The following is a 19,493-nucleotide window of genomic DNA, read 5'->3' on the forward strand; positions in this document are numbered from 1 at the left end:
CTTTCTCTTACTTTAATCTATTTTCTTTTTCTTTTTCTCACTTTACTAATTTTTCTCATTTACTTTACCAATTGTGTATTAAAATCTATCAGAAATGAATCACTCATCCTTAAAAGGCCTTATAAAGCTAATGGGAGGGTTATCCATACTTGTATGAACTAGGATCGGAAATCGATGTGGGACAAGGTTTAAAAGTTTTAATAAAACTTGTGCCGTTTCAAACGGTTCTATTTTTTTTAATACTTCGGAATAAGTTACAAGTTGAATATAAAAAGGTGCGTAATTCTAAAAGTTCCTATATTTCAGGAAAGCAGATCGTGTGATTTACATTGATATCCTCCTCCAAAATCTAATTCTGAATTTCGCGACACAGACCCCTCGCCACCGTGCCACCGTCTGCTTCTTCCCGCCGCCGCTGCCTGTGTCTGCTCCTTTCCCACACTCAAGTAGTAATATATTGTTAATTTTTATGCGTATTAGATTTCTATTTTATTCATTATTACTTGCTCCTTAATTGTTTCTTGCTGTTTTTTTTTTCTTCCGTTTAGTTGTTTCCCACACAGCCAGTGTGCCTGTTCTGGTTTTTGCTGTTTTTATTAGATTATTTTCGAAATTTTGTATTAAATCGGAGTGGGTTCACATGGTATTTCTCTTCTTCTCCCTTGTGCTGTTGTTCTTTGTATTAGCATTTGGTCCCTTTTTTTTGTTAATTTTCTTTTGATGATTTGTCAATAGTTAGAAATGACTTGCATTTTGTAATACTCCAATTTTACGAGGTAAGTCAAATATAAAGAAGGCATTTTATGATATAGCAGAAGCCACAAGATTTTAGGCAGTATTGAACAATGTTTAAGTGGCGAGAGAATAAAGTTCAGCACGAGAGATTAAAAAAGTTTAGCATGTTAAGTGAAAGAGATTAAAGTATTGTGTCACTTTGAATGGAATAGGGAGAAGTGGGATCAGTGTTTTTATTCGTATTTTGTTTGGTTTAATATGAAAATTTTTGGTTTTACCATTTTGCTTTATTTAGGTAATTTGGTGCAGTACGGTGATTGTTTAAGTTAGAATTTTGGTTTGGTTCAGATTTAGCAAAAAATCTAATCGGAAATTGAATACTCACTACTTGCCTTCAAACCGGGGTATGCATCCTTTTCTGAGATTTTGTTTGACAAGATTGTTGTTCAGTTTGGCAAACTGAAGTGAGCACCCTAATATTGGAAGATTTGTTTGTATGCTATTGTGTCAATTTTCTTTTATGGAGTAACTTCAGCTAAGATATTGGATGTTGAAAATTTGTTCTTGATGTTATATTTTAAAGCTCTTTTTATTTTATCTTATGTTTGACTTTTTGTGTTTGAATAAATGACAGAATGGGGGAGCTCATGGTTGAAAAACATGTCAAATATATCGTATCAATTGAAAAGGTAGGCCTCATATTCGTTTTTACTTTGTAGATTACTGTACCAAGTTTTGTTCCCCCCCCCCCCCCGGGGTTATGGAATGAAACTTGCTGAAAAATGCACATTATAAAAGAATGGCATTAAGAAATGATACGACATACACTAAGACAGGGTTTCTTATAGATAACAAGGCCTCTAGATTCTTGAATTGGTGAGGTATTTCTAGTATTAATGAGCACCCTTTTGTAGCAGAAAAAGGATGATTTTGCGTCTGTGGTGATGGAGCACCTGAGGTTGAATGGCGCTTATTGGGGATTGACTACTCTGGATGTTTTAGGAAAGCTTGATGCAGTGGATCATGACAAGGTTGTTTCGTGGATCATGGAATGTCAGGATCAATCTGGTGTGTATCTAAGCTTTAGTTTTTGCGTGCATTGTTTGCCTTAGATTGATATTAGTCAAAATTATTGTTTATTTCTTCACATTGTTCTGGTTCCAGCTAGTTCTTTACACTATTTTTTTTGATTGAAGATGTTAAATAGGTTGGTTCGGATAAACTCGCATCATCTTACTGTCCCTTGGTTTATGCAGGTGGTTTTGGTGGTAATATAGGGCATGATCCTCACCTGCTCTACACATTAAGTGCTATTCAGGTTTTAGCACTATTTGACAAGATAGATGTTCTTGATATTGAGAAGGTTGCCAATTGTATCTTTCAATAATAGATATAACTATATACTCCTTCTGTCCCTTAAAAATAAGAACTACTATTTCCTTTTAGGTATTGTGCTACATATACAAATCCAACTAAACACTACTAATAATGTGGACCCCACTATCCACTAACACTACTTCTACTGTCTTTTCTCTTCTTCTCTCTTACTTTACCGATTGTGCATTAAAGCCTGTGTCCCTTCTAAAGTTCATTTTGTAAGGGACGGAGGAAGTATATATTTTCTTCTTTAGTATAGTTTTTGAAATTAATAGTGCCAGATGGTGGTTGCTATTATGTATTTGCACTGATGGATGATTTTTTCCACTTGCATTTTTTTCTCTTGCTGAAATTTATCTATTCCATAGTATAGTCGAACACAGAATCAGAATTGAATACTACGTAAGCACTTAACCTACTAGCTAGATATTGCAAGCTTACAGAATGAAGATGGATCATTTTCCGGTGACATTTGGGGTGAAGTGGATACCAGGTATGCTTTCTTATTAATCCAACACTTTTTTAGGTTGGAAAAATAACCAGTCTTTGCATATTTTCAGGTTTTCTTATATTGCAATATGCTCTCTCGCATTACTACATCGTTTGGATAAGATAAATGTAGAAAAAGCTGTAGCGTACATCGTTGGTTGCAAGAATTTAGATGGTGGATTTGGATGCACACCTGGAGCAGAATCTCATGCAGGACAAAGTATGTATCATGTCTTTAGGTGTTTCGCATACTTGCAAAATTTGTCGAAAGTAAATGAGTACAAAAGGTATCATATGTTGTGGTTCAGTACTGCATCTTTGGTTAGCTTGTTAAGTGATTGACTCATTATATAACTGAATATAAAGAGAACATTAATACCTACAGATTTATAAACCTGATAACTTAACTTAGTACGAGTCATAATCCCTCTTATTCCGCTGCGGGAGAAGTCATACCACAAAATCATTGATTTCTGTGACTGGATTTCTGGAAAATGAAATGTTTGGCCCAAGTGTCAAAACTAACTGATGTGGACACATGTTGCTGAGTTGTTATTGCAGTTTTCTGTTGTGTGGGAGCTCTTGCTATCACTGGTTCTCTAGATCATGTTGACAAGGATCTCCTTGGATGGTGGTTATGTGAACGTCAAGTAAAATCCGGAGGTTTAAACGGGCGCCCTGAGAAGCTTCCTGATGTGAGTGATTCTTTCCTCGTATGAAATCTGACAACATGAATATCGTTCTCATATGATCTAGCGTTATATTCCCAACTCCAGGTATGCTACTCGTGGTGGGTTCTTAGTAGTTTGATTATGATTGATAGAGTTCACTGGATTGATAAGAAGAAGCTCGCTGATTTCATCTTAGATTGCCAGGTTATTGTTTTGCACTTGGAATTGACAGAAGCTTACATGTATAGAGTAATCTTTGACGCTGTATCCTTGAATGGCGCAGGATAAAGAGAATGGTGGAATCTCAGACAGACCTGATGATGCTGTCGATGTCTTCCACACCTATTTTGGTGTTGCTGGTAAGATTTTGAGCTACTACTACTACTACTGCCCTCCTTTTTGTATGTTTTACTTGCTAAAATGCAACACTTGGCCATTTGTTTTTTGGTGAATTCAGGTCTTTCGCTTCTTGAATATCCCGGACTCAAAGCTATAGATCCAGCTTATGCATTACCTGTGGATGTTGTAAACAAAATTTTCCTCACCACCTGAAAACTCGCAGTTGATCAATAGATTTATAGTGCTACATGTACTTCTCTTTTGGCTATATATGAATTATTGACTACTCAGAAATCTTGAATTACATTCTTTTTAGAGCTCCATATTCTGAAATCCCTCAGTTCTGACCATTTGATGGAGCACTTATAGTTTGGATTTCAATTTCTCTGCCTTGATCTGTGGTCGACTCCGTGGCAGGTGGCTGCGGCGAGGGAGTTTTTTTATTGCCGCCGTCTACATTTTTCCTGTTTATCTTTGCCTTGTTTGCCCAGCCTGTGATCTTGGCTTGTATGTGATCTTCAAATATAGCCTTGTTGAATGAGCTTCCCATCTTCACTCCAGAAATCGAGAAAACTCTTACAAAACTGAAAACTATTGTATGTTTCTCTAAATTATAGAGGAAAGCAGACATACCTGAGCAACAATGGCATACAGTGGCAGGGTACTATAACTGCAAAGAAGCTGCACCAGCACCCTATACACGAACACATTGTCGTGTTATATTTTTGTTTAACAAATGGGAAACTGATGTGTAGGAGTGTGGTGTATGTACCCTATTATGAGCCGGGGGATTATGTAGCCGAATTCTCCCATGATGCAAGAATCGAAGCCATACAAGACCTGCAGCGGCAATATGATGTTTGAGTTTGGAGTGTTGCAGGGAGAAGGGAAACAATCATATCTCACCAACACCCAGAAGAAAACTGCGATCTCGAAGGAGTTCTGGAAGAGAATAATGTGGATGAGGATGAGGACGAGACGCGGTTTGTTGAACCAGAAATGATGATCAGAAGGCTTCACCACAAGCTCCCCAGGTATTGCTACATGCCTTTGAGCCACTTCTCTTGCTAGTTGAGTGATAATGTGCTCAAGTTTTGCTCCCACAGCAAGAAGAAGCTACCAAATCAACAAAAGGAGGTTAATTAGGTTTGTGTGTGTGTGTGTGTGTGTGTGTGTGTGAGAGAGAGAGAGAGAGGGCTCACAATCAAGGGCAAGAATGCAATCCAGAAATATGCATGCCATCCTGCATGATAAATGTTATGTATATAAACCAGCATTGGTGGAAAGATTTAATCTTGGAGGAAGTAGAACTGAGAAGTTACCATGAACATTGAGCAGCAAGAAAAGCACCACAAGAATCCATAAATACCAACTGCATGGGACAGAAAATCAGTAAACAAGGTTGTAACAGTGTGATAAGGTGAGAAAATACCGACCTTATACCGACGACTTTCTTGAAATCAGTTTCGAGAGCACGGAGCATGTACTTGTAGAAGTTGAACTTGGGATTATCTCTGTAATGATTCTGGAAAAAACACTTGTAAAGGTTGTTTGTGCAGGAGAAGAGAGCAGTGGTAAAGGTGAGAAGCTTACATTGATGAAGCCGCGGCGAAGAGTGGTGTAATCTAGTTCATTCACAGATCCATAAAATTGCTTGAAAAAGGAGTGCTGAAAAAGAAGAGTTACAAGAAAGAGTAGTGTAGTATTTGGAAGAAAATGAGAGCTACCACTTACCAGCCAACTCAAAAGAGCCAAGTCTTTCCCAATGCCAAGAAACCTCCCTCTAATGAAATCATGCTGGTGGATGTGTGTTACTTTTTCTTGCTGTTGCTGCCCTGCGTATGTATACCAAACACACCAACTTAGTTGTGTTAAGAATTGCAACACAAATAAATACTACTCCCTCCGTCGCGAATAGGAGTCTCATTTATTTTCGGTACATGTTTTAAGAAATGTTAAGAAAAGTGGGTGGGAGAAAGTTAATGAAATATGAGTCTCACCTGTATATATTAGTTTCAAACGATGTGTGTGGAGTGAGTTAGTGGAATGTGAGACTTCTTTATCATTTATAGTAATTATGAACTGAGACTCCTATTCATGGACGGACCAAAATGGAAAAACGAGATTTCTATTCGCGGACAGAGAGAGTATCTCGTAAGGAGAGAACTGAAACTATTATATCAGTCTCATAGGTCACTTCTCCTATCCCCCATTGAATTCTCTATATGGATTTCTATCATAGTAGCAAAGAGCGGGTCATCGATCAATTGACCCCAACACTATATTTGGACTATAAATTTGGGTCAGTTCGGTAGAGGACTACTAGTCCAACCCAATCAGAAAAAACTACCCCCGCGCCATGGTTCATCTTGAAGGATTCCATAGGACAATATCCCATACATGTATAAAAAAAGCTAAAACCATTATATAAGTCTCATAGGTCACTTCTCCTATTGCCAATTGGTTTTGGGATGGAATCCTATAGATTTCTATCGAGTTGGTCAAGTTGGATCGACGTATGTGGAGATGTGTACATTACCTTGTTCTTGATCGCCTTCCTTTTTCTGGATAGCATCTTCCCAATGTTTCCATTGCCGAATCTGCAGTACAAAACAATTAATAAAGAAGCCACACTTATCAAGGTGTTTTTGTTTTTACCAACCTGTAAGCTTCCAAAGAGAATTGTTAGAGCAGAGAATACAACATGCACCACAGCTAGCACAAATATGAATATATGGAGATCATGCAATGCCTGTAGAGACAACAATGGAGCCTTCCCCTGCATACATACATACATATATCAATTAATCCATCCCAATTATCATAAATATGTGCATTTGAATTCCTTTTTCTAGAACCTCTAATTGACAATGGCCTTGAGCATCAGATGGCGCTGCAAGAAGGCGGCGGTGGCCACTACCACCATCGCCTTCTTGATCATCTTTTTCCTTTTTGCAAGGTAGCCAGTCATATGTTAAATGTTGTGCTATGCATATTGTGCTGATTCTATCTTGGAAAACAGTGAGCAGCAGTGATATGAATCCAAGCAACATCAACTCTGCATCAACCCGCTCGCCCCATCAATACTAACTTCGTCCATGAAAAATAGTCTTATAATTTAATAGTAGTAAGTTTTCTCTTTAACCACTTTTTTTAATCATTTCTTACTTTACCAATTTTGCATCAAAGCTCGTGTTGTCTACAACTAAGACTGGACGCAAGTAGTATATACAACCCTCTCTCTCTCACTCGCTCGCTTACCTTCCTTAATCTTGAGCAACGCTTCGAAAAGGGGCCATTGCTTTTTCCTCACCAAGAACTGTACACACAAATCACATGATCATCTTCATCATCATCGTCATCATACAAATCAAATGATCAAAAACAAGAGAAATGTTATAACCTTGCCAGTGTAGTGAAGGATTCTTTCTGCAATCAAAGAGATGGCGACGATCACCGTACACACCAACGCCAGCACCCACGTTGGCGTATACTTCAAACTCTCTCCGTCTCCCCCGCCGGCCATTGTTAATAATCACCTCTTTCCTAATAATTCCATTTAAATTCTTAATAGCTACCACAGCAAGTCAAGCAGGGAGACTGCATTTAAAATGTTGAATTGGGACAACTTGCATTATGGTTTAGGTCCACAAAAAGTTAATTTGACGTAGACTTCCACGAAGGCAATTTTAATGAATATGTTAAGTTGCAACTAATCTGTTGTTTTGCTCCTTTTTTGGTCGTCGCATTAGTCGATGGTTCCTATCATATGGCAATTAGTTCTTGTCGTGTGAACAACGTTTACAACATCTTCATTTCCCACCTTTGCAAATAAATAAAATTTAATTGAGGCCATCTCTTTATTACTCCCTCCATCCTATAACATTATAATAGATGTCACATATCCTATAATATTATAATAGATGTCACATTTGGGTACTGATCTCCTCAAAAAATAGACAAATTTATAAATTACACGAGTTTTAATTTGTAATTATTAAATTAAAATAGAGATGGGAAAAAAGTAAAAGAGGGGGAAAATGTGATGGAAGAAGTGTTAGCGGATTATGGACTCCATACTATAAAAGAATGTAGGAGTATTATTTGTTGAATACTCTCTGTATATATAGGACGGAAGGAAAGATGTGTGTAAAGTAGAGAAAATACATATATTTATGCTAATGTGAGATAGAATTTTTTCAAAAAGAAAAAAAACAAAACTAAAAGGGAGCATAGAGCTCATTGACGCTGCAAGGATGAAGAAGGGTCTTCATGTAGATGAAAAGGTTCCAACATAGAACCCATTTTGAGAATGATATTGTTTCCCTATAGCGTCATCCATCGTTTACTGGATTTAAATCTCAGACTCAAAACACAGTGAAATTAAAAGTTGAATGATGTAAATAGTTTCATATTTGAAAACCACATTTAGTTTTTACTTATTAAGCTACAACTCAAGCCTTAGGCATCCAGAGTATCACATGAAACATGAAAAAAAATGTAGTTTTTACTTAGCTACAACTCAAGCCTTCAGCATCTAGAATACGCACATAAAATACGACATGTAGTTTTTGCTTAAGTCGATAATAGCTCAATTACTGATGCACGCACAGGCCTAGCAACTACCTCAACCAGAGTTGATCTCAATGCTTAAAAACATTTGCGATGGATGACAGATGGCCCGTGCTCGTCATAATCAGCCTTGGTCAGATGCTGGTTCTGAGGGAACACCACTTTGGCTAGTATGGCTCCTCCCACCCATGCTGAGTGTCTTGTCACATTATCCGGCATGTATTCTGGCGCCTGTGTAATAAGACACAATTAGATGTGCTGTGCATAAAAAAACGTTCAACTGTATGCACCCCGAATGGTAGGCTCTGCTATAGTTAGTAGTGGATTATACCTTCACCAGACAAGGACGGATAGCAGAGGAGGAGAGAGCAGCTTCCTTCTGAAACCTATCCTCGAAACCTACAACCGAAGGGATAAAACATCAAGGCATTTCCTTTAGCTTTATATAGGAGACATAATATAAAGTTAACAATGATAACTTAAGAAAGCAATCATCACATCTCACCAGTCATACAGGCAGTTCCACCACACAGCACAGTATTTTCCAGCAGTTGGCGGTGATTCTCAGTTGACACAGTTGAGATACAACGAACAAGCTGCTCAGCTATTCCATGAGCCTCTAAACCTAAAATTGATGGTTGGAATAAGGCCTCACCAACAGTATACCGTTCTTTTCCAATTTTTATCACCTGAATTAGATAGCATTAGAACATCAAACCAAAGTCTGTAAACAATCGGAATCTAAAGAAATGTGTGATATGCAAAGGGATTCTCTCTCATTTCACCAGCAGATAGAAATACATATAACCTGTCCATCAGGCAGAGTGTGTTGCTCCTCAGGGCATCCCTGCTGGAACCTTCTATAAGCAGCCTCGTCCTCAGCACAGCAGGAATATTGCTCCTTCAACTTTTCCACGTCAGAGATGCTTAAGTTCACATGTGGATTGGACGTACGGAGTTCTTGAGCAAATAAGTTGGTCAAATCCAAACCACCTATTTCAAATCTTCTAGATGATATATGTTGAACAGCACCTTCTATTACTGATGCAATATCTGAAAATTTTGAGAAAATAAACCATTTGTTAACAGAACTTGTACCAGAGACAAACTATACTACTGGCCTAGGTCAAGTCCTTCGGCAGTCAAAAGGAACACTTGATACAGATAGAGTTGACGACAAACAATGAAGAATAAGCAGAACACCTCAAACTTGAGCTAATCGAAGCTACCTACAAGTCAAAACATACAGGTTGCCAAAACAAAAATGGCTGATAAAGTCATATGAGTAAAAACAGAGGAGACCACTCCATTATCATTATTGAGTTAAAAATTGGTCCATATGAGTAAAAGAAAAAGCTGAGAGAACACATCTAGAGCCGAGAGACAAAGTTTCGCAAATAAGGTAAAATTCCTTTTTTTCTTTATTTTTTTCCCAATGTTTTATGAGGAATGGCAGCATATTAACGGTTAATAGTTCCACAAGACTTTGCAATTAACTTTTTTGTATCTAACTAAACATTGTTTAACCGTAGAAAGAAAGAACAAGACATCCAGATGATTTGCCACTTACTAAATTTAGATATATGTTTGAGTTCAAATAAATAAACTACCACTACTACATAATTAATGGGTTAAGATCAAGCTCATACAGTAGTTCAGGCCAATAAATGTCTACATGTCATCTTCACATCAGCAGTTCAAGAAAGGAAAATCAGAAACAGCAGGTTCAGCAACACATACCCATTTTTCCATGTCCGATATCAACTGTGCATCCTGAAATGCGGCCTAAAGCATAAAGTGATAGCACTGCTTGCTCAGATGCAAAAAAGCCTGAGATGTTGAACTTTTCAAACATCAATTGTACCAATTGCTCTCTAACTGCCTGTTTCACAATATATGACGTTGACAGATCAGAGAAGTGTTTAAACAATATATATTCCCATGTCACATGATTTGAATGCTACATTAGCATCCTATAGTTTTGAAATTTAATTTATTTAAAGGTCAATAACACGTCCATTACCAGCACTTTATAGAACAACACATATCTGAGAAGGCCAGGAACAAATGAAAGATATAAATTTGACAAAGAGAAGACTTTGACTAAACCAACCTTTGGAGTTGCCAGTGGATCTGTAAACAAAATTTGGCCTTCATTACCAATCTCCCAGCCAAGACCAGTATATAACACATGGCTTAGTAAATCTTCCATGGCATCCCAATCTCTGATAAAGCCTCGGACAACTGGATCAATAGTCACACTTTCGAGGGAGGAAGAATCGGTGAAGGATTCATCTGCTGGTACACGTTGCATTTGTGTTGGAATTACCTAAAATGAGGAGGGGACATTGTAAATAAAGTATGTAAGAGAAAATGGCATAAATGAAAGAAATCATCATAGTTAAGTGTAGACAAGTGCTAAAAAAGGGTATGGAGCACTGAAAATGGTGAACAACATATATCCAATATAATAAGTAAATCACTAAGAAAAAGGCTTCCCAATAAAATCATTATTTCCCTAAATCATAAAAGAAATATTACCTCAGGGTCACATTCAGGAAGGGCATGATTATATTTGAAAAGTTTAGAACCAGCGTCAACCACAGCTGGTTCCATGCTCCAAATTGAGTTCCAGAGGAACCGCGACAGCCCAATGGTGGATGATGAATTGAGATAGAGAAATTGGAGGAGAAAAGTTGAAATGTAGGGCAACTAAAACTAAGCCGATGTTCATTTATAGGACAGGGGAAAAGGTGGTGAAGATGCTCATTTATTCCATGGTACTAAAGCTGACGTGTGAGCGATAAAAGTCAATAATGACCCTCGGAGAGCATCTTGACATCCCTTTAAAACATTAAAAATTACTGCTAAATATTAAAAGTAGAATCTAGGTTAGCATAATAGAGTTCTCTAAGACAGCACAAATTAGAATTACAACTCAGCTTCTTAAATCTGCCATAAATAAATTGCTTCCAAGTATAGCTCCTCCTCATTATGGAAAGATTATTTCCTATTGGGGCTGATGTACCTGTTTCTTAAATCTTCATATTTTCCAATCAAACCGATTCAATAACAATTGGCAGAGGATCAAACTAAAGATGGAAATGCTTATCTTTAAATGCCTTTCTAATCAATGTCACGTGGACAACCTATTATCGTATAAGGAGTCCTTGATGTAGATGCTCAAAAAGAAATGAGTTGAGAATCATCATTTCACTCAAATAAGAAAGGGCGGGCGCTCTTGCCTTCAATAGCATGAGTTGAACCCTAGGTAACTGACACTAATAAACTATATGTGACATAAATGGAAAGTCTAAAAGGAAACAATATCCCTTCAAAGCTTTTAACACAAATCCCTTGAGTTATTCAGAATTAAGCCAATCTGCACATAAGTCATTATTTCATTCTTCTATCCGCACTCAATCAGAGAATAAGAAAAGAAATTTCAAGTTTAATATCCATGTGCCTCTCTGGCACAGAGCAACCAGAAACATCTTATTATTGATCATTTATGATGAACTGAACTGTGACAGAAATGGAACTTATAACTTTGCGCTCTAAATAGCACTACCACTGATACTATATACCATAAATTTTAGAATATTTTTAGGATCAGCATTATGTTGAGAGGTCAGATGAGCCTATAGACTACAATAGCTACAAAAAAAATGAACTTCATTGCAGTCATACCATTCGACTGCATAACTACAATGCATCCATGTGCTTGAGGATTGCATGGAAGGATCACAGTTAGGGTCACAAATACTAGCTATTTTTTCATTCCTGAATAATGCAGTATGAGGATGACTAAAAATTTCCTAATTAAACTAAAACTGAAGGCCGGAGGGAGTAATACTTGAGCCTCCTTCCGATGTTGTAACTCAAGGCTTTTGCAGAGATAGGGTTAAACAGGACAATCGACGTTCTTTTGTCAAGTAAAAAGGGGCGTAAATAAATCAAACCAGCTCAAACTCAAAAAAACTTCTCTGGATCCATCCATTGGATGATGCTCAGATAAAAATAGTTCTACAACACACAGCAATGAAGAAGAAAAAAGACGTAACCAAACACAATTACTGCTTCAAATTGATTTGAGAAAGAAGGGGTTAAGCATCCCAGTTTTGTAACAGTAAGGGTTTCACGTCTTCTTATACAGCAAAATTGGTCAATTTTTTACAGTGGAGCCATAGCAAAATGAAGAGTGCTTTGAGCAATAGAACGTAGGGCGGAGGTTAGTCCTTGACACCGAACATCAGAGGAGAAAAGGTGAGGCGAAATTGAAGTTACCATAGAAGGAGGCTGGTCGGGAACAGCAAAACCGGATTTGAGCATCTTAGTGCCAGCGTCAATCACGACGGCGTCCATATCTCCGGCGGCCAAATGTTAGGGTTTTAGAGTAGAGGAGGGAGCAAATGCATGCGATGCGTGAAGCTGAACGACGTCGTGCAACGCCGGTGTCGTCTCTATGTATAGGGAAGGGTATTGCAGAGTGAAGGAAGGAGCAAACTTGGAAATTGGGAATTGAAAATGTGAATCTGCTCATTAAATGGTCTCTGCACTGTTGCTTGCTTGGATTAATCAATTTACTAGTAGCTATTTTTTTTTTTTTTGGGGGTAATTTAATTTAATACTGTTACGATGTTTCAAAATAACCAGTCTTCACCCATAAAAAAAAAAAGGAAATTTATAGCTTAAGATTCTTATTTTAATACTCTTCTTCCGTTCCCAAAGAATATGAACTTTGGGCTTGACATGAGTTTTAATACAAAATTAGTAAAGTAAGAGAGAAAATAAATAAAGTATTATTAGTGAATAATTGATCACACCTCATTAAAAAGAAAAGAGTTCTAAAAGTAGAAAATGCATATTTTTGTAGGTCGAACTAAAAAGAAAAGAGTGCATATTCATGTGAGACGAAAAAAACAGAACATTTTATTCATTATCCTTCTATAATTTTTTAGTTTGTAAAGTCTTTGTATAGATATATTTTATTTTATGAACATTTTCTTAGAGCATGTTCAAAGTAAAATGTATAGAAAAAGAGCATCTCCAACAACGCAAGGTAAAAGAAAGAAGTTTATCATCTATTTATCTTAAAAGGTGATATAGTATTAGGAACGAAGCCAGGAAATTATAGTTGGAGGGGAAAAATATTAGTAACTTGTAAATAAATAAATATTAAAATAAAACAAAATATATAATATTATTAAATGTAAAGGTATAAGGTGGCGTGTTTCTTAGGGGAGGGGCAAATAAAATATTAACTTTTTAAATGTAAGGAGGAAAATAGGGTGAATTTACGTATATTAAGGTAATATAATATAAATGGCTACATAGTTATGAAAAATTGAGGTTGGGCATTTGCCCCTTCTCATTGTATACTAGATCGGTCCCTGAATAGTATATCCTTCCAAAAAATAACACATTCAAAAGGAAAAAAGTAAAGGTAAATCATTTTAAAAGAAATAAAATAATAGTACAAAATGCATTAAAAAAATATAAAATGTAATATCTTCTCAAATACATTCCCCTTTGAAGAATGATTTTTCATGAAAAGAAGACAAATATGGAGATTTTACTCTCCATTGATTTAGAAGTAAAAATTAAATGAGAAAATGCATAGTACCTTATCAAATACCTTTCCCTTTAGAGCATGATTTTTCATAAAAAGAAGTCAAAAAATATGACAATTATAAGACTTTACCTCTCCCCTTTGATTAAATCTTTAACTAGTGGACTTCAAAATTTAATTAATTTTTCTTCTGTCACGGAGTATTTATTTTTCTTTTTTTCTTATTTATTTTAAAATTATTCCAGTTGAAATATTAACTCAAAAATTATTAAAATAAATAAAAATATTTATAAGTTGATATCAAAGAAAAAAGTAAATAAATTTAACTAACTCAAGAAAAGATATTTCAATTGTGAAGTCCTTTATAAAAAATCCAATCAAATTAAAAATTAAAAATTTAAAAATCTCTTAAATAAAAACAAAATATATTAATACAAAGATTTAATGAATACAATATTTATAGAATGACCTAATGAAACAAAATATATTAGTATAAGGATCTTTGTTTTGTCAAAAATAAACTTAATTATAATAGTAAAATTTCATACAAGACAAAAAAAAAATATATATTATAAATGAAAACAGAGACCCGTTTCATTCAAGAGAAAAACTTCTTATAAATAAATAAAAAGCACTTCCTCTTTCCGTGAAAAAACATGTCTCATTTTATTATTTTGAGATGTCCGTGATTTAAAATTCCGTTTATATTTTTCAATTTAGGTAAGTGGCCCAAACTATTATACTAAATCATTATATTCACAAAATCAATATGTAAAAGTGGAGTTTCCATTCAACTAACTCATTTCTCTATTTTTGCTCACAAAATCACACAATTTCTTAATACTCGTATCGAATCAAAATGATACTCCCTCCGTCCCACGTTACCTGATGTATTTCTTTTCAGCACGAGGATTTAAGAAAGTTGTGTTTAGTGAGTTAAATAAAGTAAAATATAACAGATGAGAAAATAAAGTTAGTGACAGAAGAGAAAGTAAAAAAAAGGATAAAGTATATATGATTAGATATTCTGTTGAGACAACCCTAAATAGAATACAACTCAAGTAACTTGGAACAGAGGGAGTACTACTTTAAACTACGAATAGAAGAAGTATATACATATAAATTTGCATATGCACAGATCATGTATGGTGAAGTACTCCCTCCATTCGTCATTAGGAGTCTCATTTTCTTAGCGGCACGGTTTTAAGAAATGTTAAGAAAAATGGATGGAAAAAGATTAGTGTAATATGCGTCCCACTTAGTTTTAAATGAAATGTGAGTGGAATGGTTAATGGGATGTGAAACCTTATTACTATTTATAATAAAAATAAATCGGAACTCTTATACACGGATAAACTAAAAAACATACAAAACAGGTCATCATTGGCTTATTTGTACTCTTTAAATGTTTGTATTATTTAACCAAATTAAGATCAAAGTTCATATAGTATTTACTCACTTGAATAAAATTCGTATGTGTAACCCATACTTCTAAAATATAGAGAATTGAATAGTACTGGAGAAACCTCCACTGAAGGAGGATGGGGAAAATGTAGAAACCGTCAATCACGGGAGAATGAAGAGAGAAGGAGAAATATCTTTATTGACTACACTATGAAAGAGTTGACTACAATTTATAAAATGCCTTATATATAGGTTGGAAATAAAGGCTAAACTAAAACCTAATTACAATTTATTTTCCGATTCTAATACATACTTCCTATTTTCGTCCCAAATAGAATAAAATTTTGTTCTTCATTTTATTCTTCTTATTTTGGTCCCAAACAGAAGTATGGATTGCATATACGAATTTTATTCAAGTGACTAAATACTATGTGAACTTTGATTTCTCCTTGATTTCTACAATTAGATGAATATAGGTTATAGAATATGCAAAGATGATATTGTGATTTTTCAATTTTTCTTTTTAATTTTCTCTATTTGAAAGTTCAACCAATTTTTCATTTTGAATCTGTAAGGCAATAATGATCCTTTGGTTGATCTGGGCTTATTTGATTTTCCATAAATTTTGCTTGAATTGGTGGATGATACAGTATGTACTTTTGTTGAAATGATTCCAAATTCTCAATTTTTGGGGTGGAATTGCTTTGTTCTTCGTGAAATATAGGTGTTTTATATCAAAGTTAATTAATTGGAGTATTACTTAATTTGATTTATTAATACAAAATCTAGATAATTTCTTGTCTACCAAACAACAACGAAAAAACCTTCATCTGAGTTTATCTTGACACAAAACCCGCATTTCTTATCTTATTTTACAAATCTTGTTATATCCCATCTTTCTTATCAAACGAACACTTTAAAAGATATTCCCTCAATCCTACTGCACTTTAAAGCATTTATTATTGCATAGAGATTAAGGAAAGAGTGTTAGTTAAGTAGAGTGATAAAGTAGAAGAAAAAACACATTAAATAAATGAAGATAGAATAAAGCATGAGCGAGAATAACGTAGATAAATGTAAGAAAAATAAAGCAAGAGAAAGAATAAAATAAATAATTGAATAGAGAATAAAGTAGCCCGGCACTCTTTTAAGGCACAAACATTTAAAAAAATGTTATTTTGCTGTTGGGATTGTACTGTGCTTGAAATTTAAAGTGTTGATTTACAATTGAAAGATGGAGTTATATCGAAAATTTTGAAATCTATGTAGTGAATATGCTCTAAGAATAAAGTTTTTTAAAGTGGTTTAAGTATAACAAATATTCATGTACAGGCAAATAACCTCACTCTCTCTCTACATAATGGATAGGAGTCTCTACATCTGCATCAATTGCGTTAAATTCTTCCTCTATCTGTATTGCGAGAGCCTTTCATCTTGGAAATGCATCCCTTTTTTATCACATGAAGTCTTGATTGATGGACTTTGTGCTAAAACTATTTCTCCACTAGTTTCTGAATGCTTTGATGTATCATCTTTTTCCTTAGCAAAAAAGGCTCTACCAAGATCATGAAGCTTTTCCTTGATCGAACCCGAGGAGGCTAATATTTGCTGATTCTGATAAAGGAATGTGGAGAAGAATATAGCTAGAGCTGTTGATGATGACACCCCTACAATGAGAAAAGGACCAGTAAAATGATCCAAATCAAGGCTTTCTAAGCCATCACCATAGCGGCCTTCTGGTCCAAGCCATCGTCTTGCAATCGTATCGATCTTCCCATCTTCTTTAAGCCTCAATATTGCGGTTGAAAAATCGGACACTAGTGGTGAACCCTTTCTAAATGCCTGTCACGAGTAAGTAACATCTTAGTTTTATTATTTCGATGAAAATGAGACGAAGTGCTAAGAAAAGCTACTTACAAATCCGAAACTGGAAGTCCTTATGTATTTCTGATCAATCATGGTATACATGCTAAGGAAGAGCCTGAGGTAAGGAATTTCATCAACGATTGCAGCTACTCCTCCGTTTCTGGTACCTTGGGAGAGGCCCTTGTCATATTCCTCGAACGAGCTATATGATCTGATGTTGTAATCGCCCAATATTACACTGTTGGAAAATCCAGTGATTAGGGAGCCAGTTTGGAAGCCGACGTATTCTCCCTTCATTATCATGTATGTGGACTTGAACTGTTGCATTGTTAACATGGATGCCAAGTTTGCAGTGTAACTCGACGTCAAATCCAGCACCACAAACACCCATACAATCACCACAAATCTTGTTAAGTTGCTCTTCACTTTCTCCCCTGGCATAACAATTCATACTAGTTAAGACAGAACAAGAATGAGGTCTCTAAAGAGTAGGTACTAATAAGGTATCACGAATTATCGACTTACTATGTGCATAAACAAGTGTTGAGAAAGAGAACCAGAAGATCATCCCAACTTGCTTGCTAGGCGGACCTTGGAAATGTTTATTTACACGATGCTCAAGAACCCACACGACACATCCGATGAAGATGAAAAATGCCCCAATGGTTAGCCATAGGCCGGCTGTTAGAGGTTTCATGAATATCCAAGCATTCTTCCTCTCGACATCCTTGATTGGGACAACAGTGGCAACACCGGATTCTATGTAAGGGAAGGCAAAATCGACGTACTTTGATCTGTTAGCTAAAATGGTCACATCTCCAACAACAGCGTCGTATTTCTGTTATTGGCATAAGAATTAGTACTTCAATAACAAGTGATCAATGGAAAAGAATATGACAAAATAATGCTTAGTTTGTTTTGGCTTACATCAAGATATATTTGATACACAAGATCGTCGTAATATTCAGTACTCCGGCCATCTGTGGTTGGAAAAGGAATATACTCAAATATAACAGCATACGGCATTGATCTGATGACTTCCTCAAAAATATCGATGCAAAAACCACTTGCCTCGACAACATTAGTTTCTTGATTCCACGCAACCTTGACAAATTCATTGAATCCGTCTTTGACAGGAACTCCAACTCTCAACTTCTTCCCACTTGTTGGAATCTCCCAACCTTTAGGCACATTGCTTGTTTGTCCTGGCCACAAGATGCCTCGAAGATTTACCTTTCTTGTGGAGTAAACTGGCTTATCACCATTTAACTTTAGTTCCTTTGAAATCCCATACTTCTCAGTCCAAAATCCAACAGTGTTGTCTCCTTTCCCAATTACATTCACTATCTCAAATGCAGACGATTGCAACTGACCATTAGTTATATTGAAATCGCAGCTCAACCCTTTGGAGGTGAAGTTTCTAAGAATAGAAGCAAGTGCTAAATTTCCTCTGTTAGCTCGTTGGTTCGGAAGTCCAACTCGTTCAATTGCTTCTGCTAAAGCTGAGGTGTCGTCATATGCCCACAGTCCAAAAACATTGAGTTCTGCTCTCTCAATATTTGGATTCTCTTCACGAAACCTCTTACTCCATCTCTTAGCGAATCTTATAACCTCCTCGGATCTTGGAACCAAGGCCTTCACACCGAGTACACCCTGCATCGCTTCAGTAGTGACCGAATCCACACAACTCAGTAAACTGGTTAATGGATCAGAAATCAACCAAGCATACCCCTCCGTCATCATCCCAACTTCTTTTGCCATTTGGAAGAAGCGAGACGCAATGTCTGGCGGCATATGCACATTCAAGACCTTCGTCTGCATCTCCTTCAAGTTAAAGAGTTGTTGAAGAACTTGATCATCATTAGCATAAGGAGGGATAAAACTCAGATTTGAGATAACAACATTGCTTTGTAGTAGATTTACAGTTAAATAAGGTAACAATCCACTCCCATAAATGGTATTTTCATAGACAAGCACAACTTCCTTCCAACCAAAAGCTTTTACAACTGCTGCAATTGCTTTAGCTTGAGAAGAAGAGCACCATGCTGATCTAATGAAGTATGGCGTTTCCTTAAGGGGCAGAGCCGGGCTCGTTGCTGGAGATATAATCGGAACTCTCTCTCTGTCACCGATATCAATCACAAAGTCTGCTTGAATGGACTTTTGTGGGCCAAGGGTTTCTATAGCTGCAAAAAACTAATCAAAATTAGTCCTTTTTTTTTTTCTTATTCAAACACAAGTTGAATAGCAGCAAATTTACCAGCAGAAGCTGCACCAACAACATCACCCCTCGAATCCCTGAAATGAGGCACAATCATGGTGGTATGGCTGTGGTTGGCGTTTCTATCTTCGATCGCCATGGATATGCAAGTCATGTACATCTTTCCGAGAGTCGTATCGAGATCAAGAATCACTCCTACATCAGCCTTTGCATTCCCACGATTGAACTGATCAACACAAAAGCTCAT

At 36.1% G+C, this 19,493-nt stretch overlaps 4 protein-coding genes across 10 annotated transcripts; 1 reads left to right on the forward strand and 3 right to left on the reverse strand.

The window, feature by feature from the left end:
* Positions 1-292: 292 nt before the first annotated feature.
* LOC125205596 (geranylgeranyl transferase type-2 subunit beta 1-like) lies at positions 293-3,961 on the forward strand. Of its 5 annotated transcripts, none has more exons than XM_048104638.1 (10): positions 294-446; positions 1,370-1,424; positions 1,653-1,803; positions 1,992-2,108; positions 2,539-2,605; positions 2,673-2,821; positions 3,163-3,296; positions 3,378-3,476; positions 3,556-3,631; positions 3,730-3,961. In XM_048104638.1, the coding sequence occupies exons 2-10, from the start codon at positions 1,371-1,373 to the stop codon at positions 3,822-3,824; spliced, it is 942 nt and encodes a 313-aa protein (XP_047960595.1). In that variant the 5' UTR covers positions 294-446; position 1,370; the 3' UTR covers positions 3,825-3,961. The 5 variants fall into 5 exon arrangements, with proteins under 5 accessions (XP_047960599.1, XP_047960595.1, XP_047960596.1 ...); XM_048104639.1 differs by having other exon boundaries at positions 297-449; XM_048104640.1 differs by having other exon boundaries at positions 300-423.
* On the reverse strand, positions 2,968-7,191 carry LOC125205595 (MLO-like protein 1). 3 transcript variants are annotated; one of them, XR_007173788.1, is made up of 14 exons: positions 7,015-7,191; positions 6,873-6,930; positions 6,470-6,669; positions 6,274-6,390; positions 6,151-6,211; positions 5,205-5,446; positions 5,048-5,136; positions 4,934-4,983; positions 4,814-4,854; positions 4,518-4,727; positions 4,384-4,451; positions 4,245-4,305; positions 3,513-4,161; positions 2,968-3,323 (listed from the first exon to the last, which is right to left on the reverse strand). XR_007173788.1 is itself a non-coding variant. In XM_048104637.1 (14 exons), the coding sequence occupies exons 1-14, from the start codon at positions 7,135-7,137 to the stop codon at positions 3,949-3,951; spliced, it is 1,413 nt and encodes a 470-aa protein (XP_047960594.1). In that variant the 5' UTR covers positions 7,138-7,191; the 3' UTR covers positions 3,794-3,948. The 3 variants fall into 3 exon arrangements, 2 of the variants coding, with proteins under 2 accessions (XP_047960594.1, XP_047960593.1); XM_048104637.1 differs by lacking the exon at positions 2,968-3,323 and having other exon boundaries at positions 3,794-4,161; positions 5,048-5,125; positions 5,205-5,236; positions 5,346-5,446; XM_048104636.1 differs by lacking the exon at positions 2,968-3,323 and having other exon boundaries at positions 3,794-4,161; positions 5,205-5,279; positions 5,346-5,446.
* A 798-nt stretch (positions 7,192-7,989) lies between these two features.
* On the reverse strand, positions 7,990-12,723 carry LOC125208533 (actin-related protein 7-like). The gene is made up of 7 exons (XM_048108169.1): positions 12,471-12,723; positions 10,297-10,512; positions 9,924-10,065; positions 8,992-9,236; positions 8,689-8,872; positions 8,515-8,582; positions 7,990-8,414 (listed from the first exon to the last, which is right to left on the reverse strand). Exons 1-7 carry the CDS (start codon positions 12,546-12,548, stop codon positions 8,262-8,264), a joined length of 1,086 nt encoding a protein of 361 aa, XP_047964126.1. The 5' UTR covers positions 12,549-12,723; the 3' UTR covers positions 7,990-8,261.
* A 3,843-nt stretch (positions 12,724-16,566) lies between these two features.
* LOC125206136 (glutamate receptor 2.7-like) lies at positions 16,567-19,493 on the reverse strand. The gene is made up of 5 exons (XM_048105429.1): positions 19,286-19,493; positions 17,953-19,211; positions 17,551-17,863; positions 17,077-17,459; positions 16,567-17,001 (listed from the first exon to the last, which is right to left on the reverse strand). Exons 1-5 carry the CDS (start codon positions 19,491-19,493, stop codon positions 16,567-16,569), a joined length of 2,598 nt encoding a protein of 865 aa, XP_047961386.1.

The sequence above is a fragment of the Salvia hispanica genome, chromosome 2 (assembly GCF_023119035.1).
Source record: "Salvia hispanica cultivar TCC Black 2014 chromosome 2, UniMelb_Shisp_WGS_1.0, whole genome shotgun sequence".
Lineage (NCBI taxonomy): Eukaryota > Viridiplantae > Streptophyta > Magnoliopsida > Lamiales > Lamiaceae > Salvia > Salvia hispanica.